This window comes from Triticum dicoccoides, chromosome 6A (genome assembly GCF_002162155.2).
Source record: "Triticum dicoccoides isolate Atlit2015 ecotype Zavitan chromosome 6A, WEW_v2.0, whole genome shotgun sequence".
Lineage (NCBI taxonomy): Eukaryota > Viridiplantae > Streptophyta > Magnoliopsida > Poales > Poaceae > Triticum > Triticum dicoccoides.
In genome coordinates, this window is record NC_041390.1 from 391,746,855 (window position 1) to 391,755,045 (window position 8,191).

An 8,191-nucleotide genomic window follows, 5' to 3' on the forward strand; every position below is an offset into this window, starting at 1 on the left:
CAGTGCTCCTCTGAGTGTTGGTCCAAACCGTCAGCCGCCGGTGGCTACCAGGGGCAACTCTGGGCTGGCCTACCAGAAGTTTGGACAATCTGAGTGTGCCCTGAGAAAGAGATATGTGCAGCTCCTATCGGGATTTATCGGCACATTCGGGCGGTGTTGCTGGTCTTGTTTTAACCTGTCGAATTGTCTTGAAGAACCGAGATACCGAGTCTGATCGGAACGTCTTGGGAGGAGGTCTATTCCTTCGTTGACCGTGAGAGCTTGTCAGGGGCTAAGTTGGGACTCCCCTGCAGGGATTGAACTTTCCAAAGCCGTGCCCGCGGTCATGGGCAGATGGGAATTTGTTAATGTCCGGTTGTAGATAACTTGAACCTTAACTTAATTAAAATGAATCAACTGAGTGTGTTACCGTGATGGCCTCTTCTCGGCTGAGTCCGGGAAGTGGACACGGTGTTGGAGTAATGTTTGCGCAGGTTGCTCTCTAGTTTCTCGCTCGCTCTTTGCCTCCTCTTCTCGTTCTCTTTTGCGAATAAGTTAGCCACCATACTTGCTAGTCGCTTACTGCAGCTCCACATATTTACCTTGCCATACGTATAAGCTTAAATAGTCTTGATCGCGAGGGTGCGAGATTGCTGAGTCCATGTGGCTCACAGATTACTATTACACCAGATGCAGGGCCTGATGATTCCGCTCCAGGAGACGCGCTTGAGCTCAAGTGGGAGTTCGACGAGGACTCTCAACGTTACTATGTTTCCTTTCCCGATGATCAGTAGTGGTGCCCAGTTGGGGGTGAACGGGACCGTTGTCGCATGTTGGGTTATCTTTTATTTTGGCGCCGTAGTCGGGCCATGAGTGTTTGGATGATGTAATGTTATTTATGTACTTGATTGACGTGGCGAATGTAAGCCGACTATGTTATCTCCCCTTTATGATTTATTTTACATGGGATGTTGTGAAGATTGCCTAACTTGCGACATATGCCTTCAATGCGATTATGCCTCTAAGTCGTGCCTCGACACGTGGGAGATATAGTCGCATCGAGGGTACTACACTTATGATGGGAAACTCTTGCTTATCAAGTCAATCTTCTCTGCCTTGTCTATCTTTTTTTATGAGTACACTTCCACTACCTGCTTCTATCTCCTCTCAGATCAACAAGTACCTGAGGGCCTTTTTATGGAGAAAGTTTGGACAAATAATTGCAGGACCTGCTTTGATAGCATGGGACAAAGTATGTAAGCCAAAAAGTCAAGGTGGACTAGGCATTTTGGACGTGACAACGCACAACAAGGCTCTGCTTATGAAGAACATTCAAAAATTCCTAAATAAGCAGCCTTTACTTTGGGTAAACCTGATTTGGGAGACTTATTACTCAGACTCAGCCCAGGAAACAAATTGGAAGGCTCATACTGGTGGAAGTGTCACCTCAAACTACTACAAGAATACAAAGAAAATGCTATTTGCAAAATCGGGAATGGAAGCACGGTGCTCTTATGGACTAACAGATGGTTAGATCAACCTCTAAAAGACAAATTCCCTGAGCTGCACTCCCATGTTTTGAAGGAACATATTCTAGTTGCAGATTGGACAGATCAGCAAGATCCTTCAGACTTGTTCTACACACCCAATTCCTCACAGGCCTATGATCAATTCACAACTCTACATGATGCCATCCAAACCCGTGCACAAAACTAAGTCAATGATCAATGGTTGGATAAAGGCCAGAAAGACAAATATTCTTCCATCTCAATGTACCACAGTTTGATACCAAAATCTGAGAAGCAGGAGATATATCAATGGCTCTAGAAGAATGCATGTAGACTCAGGCACAAAATCTTCTTTTGGCTATTGCTTCATGATAGAGTTAACACGAGGAATTTTCTCAATACGAAGAGCTTCCATCTGGAATGCTTTGAATGTGTATTATGCAATGATAAAACTAAAGAGACCCTCAGACACCTATTTTGGGATTGTGAATTGTCTCAAAGCTGCTGGCATAGTGTGTTACCAAGGAAGCAACTGGGAATATCTTCTTCAGACGATATCCAACTCATCCATCAATTACTTCCAAAAAGTATCACAATGGAGATCATTATTCAAGGATGTTGGGCCACGTGGTGTCAAAGGAATGGGAAAATATTCAAGAAGGAAGCGCACAGTGTGCAGTGTTGGAAATTCAGGCTAAAAGAAGATTTGCAACTGTTGGCTCACAGAATAAAAGCAAAGCATCTGGGCACTTTAGAAAAGTGGGTTAGGGATCATCTAGAATGACACCCTGAGCAGTTGATTTTCTTTGTCTTAATGTTAGAAAAAACTGGAGTAGGTTGAGCTCCTTTCAGCATTTCTTGTATATTTGTGTAAATATTTATAATTAATGAAAATTACCGTAGAACAATTGTCTTACGGTCAATGCTTCAAAAAAAGCGTGCCATGCATTGATATTAGACTGTTTGCGGCGAATCCATAGGGCGTTCTGGTGGCTGGCGGCGCCGCCTCCTTCCTCACCAACGCAGCGGTGGGGATCCGGCGCCCTGGTTCGTGCTGGTGGCGGATTTGGCCCCCGGCCCAGATCTGGACAGTGTGGTGGTTGATGGTGGCAGGGGCGACCGGCGGCCGCGTTTAGGTGGTGGCGCTGTAGTTGGAGTCCGTCTCTCCGGTGGGGTGGTGGGACTCCGACTGGACCTGGCCAGGGCACAGTGGCGTTGGTGTTGTGGTGGTGGTGGTGCGTGTCCGCCTTGCCGACGTTTGGTGGGCGGGCAACGCGGGTTGGGGCATCGGCCCGGCATGGCTGTTGCTCCGGCTGTGGGCGGCGGCGGCGGGGTGGCTCGGCTCTCTCAGTGTGGAGGCTTTCATTCACCGTGCCGGCATCACGGCAGCTCGGTGGGTTCGCTGGGACAGCGGCTGGTTTACTGGCGTCGGCTTGTCTGTAGGCGGCCCGTTTCGACCTTTGGTCCTCTCCTTGTCGTCTGGTTGCTCAATTCGTCAGAGGTTCAGCCTTCCCCCAACAATGGTCCATCGCTCGTCTCGCGCCCGGCAGTAGGACCAACCTCGTCTCGCGCCCGGCAGCAGGACCAACCTTGTCTCGCGCCCGGCAGCAGGACCGTGCTCGTCTCGTGCCCGGCAGCAGGACCGACCTCGTCACACGCCCGGCAGCAGGACCGTGCTCGTCTCGCACCCGGCAGCAGGACCAACATCGTCTCGCGCCCGGTGCCCCGGATGGGTCGATGGAGGCTAGTTTTGGCTGACCTATTGGGTTTCGGAGTTGGGGCCCGCCCAGGGGTGCGAAGGCGGGCCCTTTCCGCCCGTATCTTTGGTTGGGGTTGCGGTGGGTCTCGAGCGAGGTGGTATCAAGGTCTAGGATGCCCGGGCGGCGGCCCTGGTGGTGGTTCCGTGGTGCTCATGGGCGGAGCCCGTGGTTAGGTGCCCCCCATTCGCCATGGTCGTGTGGACGGCGTGGTCGCTGGGGTGTGGCGTCCGGCGGTGGTGAGTGTTGGTCGGGGTGAAAACCTGATCTATCTTCGGACGGACCGGTGGCGGCGAAGCTCGTTCCCTTTTTGAAGGCGTCGCCGCAGCTCTCAGTGCACACGGTTTGTCATGTGCGACTTCATCTCTTCGCGGTGGCATGCTCACGGTTGAGGACTCCGTTTGCTCTTGTAGTACTAGAGGTAGTGCTGCTGCGCTCAGCGCCTTTGTATCCTGCCTTGGGTGTGTGCCTGTGTTGTGATAGAATGCGTTTGTATCTGAGTTGTGTTTGGTCGCTGCTTTATATATAAAGCGGGGCGAAAGCCTTTTTCGGTATACCTGTTTATGGACGTGTAGGTCACTGGCTTATTTTTCTCCTTGTTTGGCTTTTCTACTTGAGAATGTTTTTTTTTTGCGGTGTTTTTCCCTCATGTGCTTTACCTTTGCCTTCTTTTTCTTAACTATGTATGTGTATCAAAATATATATGAAAGATGCACGATCCGGTTTCTTGAATCAATAGAAGCCCAAAGCAGTCCATATGATACCCAAATAAGATCCACATTAGTTTTGAAATCAGGAGGCTTGTGGTACTTCCTACATTCCCTTGTACAAGACCACTTTATATTTGTATGCCTAACTTTAATATGAAGCGGCTCTAGCAACAGAGGAAACCTCCAGCTGCGCCGTCTAGCATAGTCCATTGCTTACTAAATTTTCTTTAGAAAAGAAGAAGGACCTCCGCCTCTGTATCTGGGCGATGTATACGGCCAATTTATTAATTATTCTCATAAGATCTTACAGAGTCATATAACAGTAAGACTATAGTCATCGTCCAAGTAACAACTGTCGCTGCTCCTATCCAATTGATGAAGGAGCGCTGATAGTTTGGGCCTAATACCAAACAGACATCGCAGCCAAACCTAAACATCTAAGACCTGAGGTCCCAACCAGGACGCCTGCCGGGTATGGGGCACCTACCAGTCTGGCGCACTCCTCAACCAGGACGCATGCCAGGTATGAGGCCGCCGCAGCCACCTGCCACCAATCCATCTTCAGTGATGTACTATTGCACCACCTTGCCCGGCCTGTCTGCCATCGACGCCACCACGACGCCTAATAACATCACCCTCCTGCGCGAGTCCATCACCACAGATCGGGCGCCGAGTCTCCACTGCGCCACACCGCCGAGAAACGCCACCATTAATGTGCAGGATGAATCACCGCTCCACCAATTATTCCGTCCACTGGTCCCTCGAACCCGTGTACACCTCCAAGAATGACGCCACAAGAGGGAAACGACACAATAATGCCGCCGTCATCCGATCTACTGATCTAGGGTTTCCCCCGGAGGTAGCAGATAGTGGCCTGAAAATTCTCAACAGCAATACCTTCAACAAGGGAACGACACCAAATAGTGCCGCCATCGCCGGCCTCGGCAGCAGCCGCGAGTGGGTCTTCGCCCAGATCTGTTCTAATGGCCTCCATCAAGCGTTTTGTGCACGGATCGTCCACCACCGCGTCGCCCATCGCGAGTCCACAGCCGCCGACACATCCTCCACCGTCCGGGGGCCGCCGCCCCGGGATCCAGCCCTCGCTGGCCGCCAGAACGAAACCACCGAGCCCCATCGAGGGCGGCCAACGGGGACAGAGAAGCTAGATCCGGCCAAGCCCGGCCAGGATCCGGCCTCTCCCCGCGCTGAAGCCGAGGTTGCGCCCGCAGGGCCAGATCAGAGCCAGACCGTGCCTGCGCCGCCGCCCCTGCGCCAGCCCCGACCCGCCGCCACGCCATGGCCTTGCACCGTGCAGCCACCACGGCCTGGATGCCCGCCCGCACCGCACGGCCGAGAGCCCCGCCGCCGCCACGCCCTGCACCAGCGTCACGCCCCCGCCGCGCCGCCGCATCTTGCGCTGCCGCCACACACCGGGAGGGGAAGAGAACCCCGCCGCCGCCGACACCCATGGACTTCTCCCGACGGCGCCCTCCGGCGACGGCAGGGGAAGGGAGGTTGGAGGAGGCGGCCGTGAAGTTGAGGCAAGGGTTCGCCCGACGCCGCTCGCGAGAGCGACGGGCGAGCAGTTCTCGCCCGCTTACTAACAGAGGGTTCCTTGTGTTGATTGGCAAGCAATAGTTAATTTTCTATAAACAATATAGTAGAGGATAAGTACTCTCACATAAACAAGTAGCACTAGATGATAAGCACTCGTACGAGTCATACAGTCACGCCCCTTGGCCCTTGGGACACCTCATGTGCACGGGTGAATATAAAGACGATTGGTTCTTCAGTTGGTTTTACATGTGCCAAAAGGTGCCTTCCTGGAAACATCTTGAAAGGAAAACATAAGCTTGTTTGCCAAAGTGAATCGCTTTCAAAGGTACTGTATACAATTTATAAGATGTCAAAAGTTTAGAGCGACACAATTCCGAAGAGTTGACATTGTTCATTCAGCCTGGTGGAGTACCCCCTCCGTCTCCATGTGAAGCTGAATAAATTATCGGGTGGTTGCTCCTTGCTGTCCCTCCCAGCCGCTACCCAACAGTGCAATGTACTTAGTCGTCTCTTGGCCTTCCGTGACGCCTGAAGGAGTATCATATCAGATTGATACGTGCACTTGTCTACAAAGTTGACTCTGAGATGTATACAGATTAGATAGATACTTGTTGCTGTCATGCTTGCTGTGTAAACTCAAACCAACTCCCCCCCTGTGATGATCAGATTTTCGTAGCGAAGAGTGCATTTGGTCGTATCTAGCTACATGACACGCTTGTCCATTTTGTTCCTGGGTCATGCTTGCTTTTTGAAAGCCTCATGCACATGCTTTTTTTTTTTTTTTGCGGGGTCATGCACATGCTTTCTAAATTGACACACATGCCGTAGTGCAAACGCCGACCAACTTAAGTCTTGTACAGTGAGCATCTAACGAAGAATATTGGATGGTCTCTTTCTTTTTCCGACTCCAACTTTTCTTGTTTGAAATGACTGCCCAAACAGGGCGTACCTTTTCGTTTGAAATGAGCGCCGAAACAACTTTTTGTTTTGTTTGAGAAAAGGAGTTAGTAATAGCCATTTTATATCAGCTGTGATTGCACCGCTACTACCCTATTCCTATCCATTTTATATCAGCTGTGAGCCTGTGATTGCACCGGCCGCTACTATTCTATTCCTATCCCATGAAAGCAACACGGAGGACACACACAAACGCAGGACATACAAACTTCAAACAACCAAGTTGCTTCATATGTACAGCCTGAAATCAAATTATTTCATTCATAGTCATTACACGCTCACAACAAAAAGGAGGTATGCACCCCAACATTTGTCCTACAGTTTGTGCCGTACGTACGTGCTATTCCGTACTGATACTTTGTTACATATGGAGAACAAACGACCGGCCGGAGAAAGCCAACAAACATTGCCACGGTTGCGATCTCCACGTCTAGTTGTTCTTCTTGCGTTTCTCAATGAAGAAGAAGAAGGCGAGGGAGGCGACGGAGAAGGCGGAGAAGACGCCGGCGGCGACCTTGATGGAGGTGGTGACGCCGGTGATGCTGACGACGTTGAAGGCGGAGGCGGGCGCGGTCTGGCCGTAGGCGACCTGCGTGCCGGAGGCGTCGAGCGCGTAGGCGCGCACGTAGTAGGTGGCGGTGGGGATGTCGAGGGCGACGCGGTACTCGACCTTGCCGGTGCCGGGGTAGGCCTGTTGGGTGACCTTGAACTGGCAGGTCTTGTCCTTCTTGAGGTCGTCGTGGGTCTTGCGCCACTCACGCTCCTTCTGGCTCACCGGTGCGTAGCAGAGGCTCACCTTCACGTTCTTGTAGTCGGCGTCCTTGCCGGCCGGCTGGCTCGCGTCCAAGGCCCACGTCACCGTGATCACGTCCTCGCCGGCGTGAACAACTGGTCAAGGATCAGTTAAAGTTAGTCACTTTTGTTACGATGAAGGAAATGAAGAGGCGCAAACAAAATTCCCTGTATAAGTTCTCTTAATAAAATTGAGCATCTACTTCGAAGATTCTTCTACTGGCCGGCAAGCCAGCTGACCTTGGCATATTTGGAATGGCATGCGACAAGGCCGATTAACTTGTTGCATACATGGATATGCCAATCTATGACGTTGCTATAGCAAACAGCGGAAACATTTTCTCACATGCGGAGCCAAACAAGGAAGCATATACGATGGTACGACGGACGTACCTTGGCCGGGACTGGGGGAGGCGGTGACGTCAAGTGTCACCGGCAGCTTGGAGAGGTACGCCACGGCGCCCGCCGACGCGCAGCAGCCGGCGGCGAGGACCACCAGCAGCAGCGCCGTGACCATGCCTTGGCGAGCCATCCCTGCGCACGGCTAGCTAGTGCTTGGCTGCTGTTGATCGATCGGAGAAGGCAAGAGAAGAGCTGGGGGGACAAGTTTGCTTTGCTCTTGTGGGATTTGGAGAGATGGAGGAGTACGGATGGGTTTAATATAGGCGCGCGCCATGCCATGGGTGTTGACCGTGGGCGAGAGGAGGCAGATGAGATCAGCGGGAGCTGGAGCTGCCTGCACCTGCAGTGCCGTGTTTCGCGGGGCCGAGGAGGTGCCCGTCCGATTAAGCTACTCTGAGCTACTTTAGGCGCTCCCAAGACAAATCTTGCCCGCGTCTTGTCCTCTCCGAATCCCAGCCTCGTCCTCGTCTGATTTGCTCAAAAGGGCAAAAGCGGCCGGCCGGGGGTGAGAAGCGGCGGCCACAAATCA

At 52.1% G+C, this 8,191-nt stretch overlaps 1 protein-coding gene across 1 annotated transcript; it reads right to left on the reverse strand.

Moving 5' to 3' along the window:
• Positions 1 to 6,703: 6,703 nt before the first annotated feature.
• LOC119316984 (high-affinity nitrate transporter-activating protein 2.1-like) lies at positions 6,704 to 7,896 on the reverse strand. Its single transcript, XM_037591373.1, has 2 exons — positions 7,654 to 7,896; positions 6,704 to 7,356 (listed from the first exon to the last, which is right to left on the reverse strand). Exons 1-2 carry the CDS (start codon positions 7,790 to 7,792, stop codon positions 6,899 to 6,901), a joined length of 597 nt encoding a protein of 198 aa, XP_037447270.1. The 5' UTR covers positions 7,793 to 7,896; the 3' UTR covers positions 6,704 to 6,898.
• Positions 7,897 to 8,191: the final 295 nt, after the last annotated feature.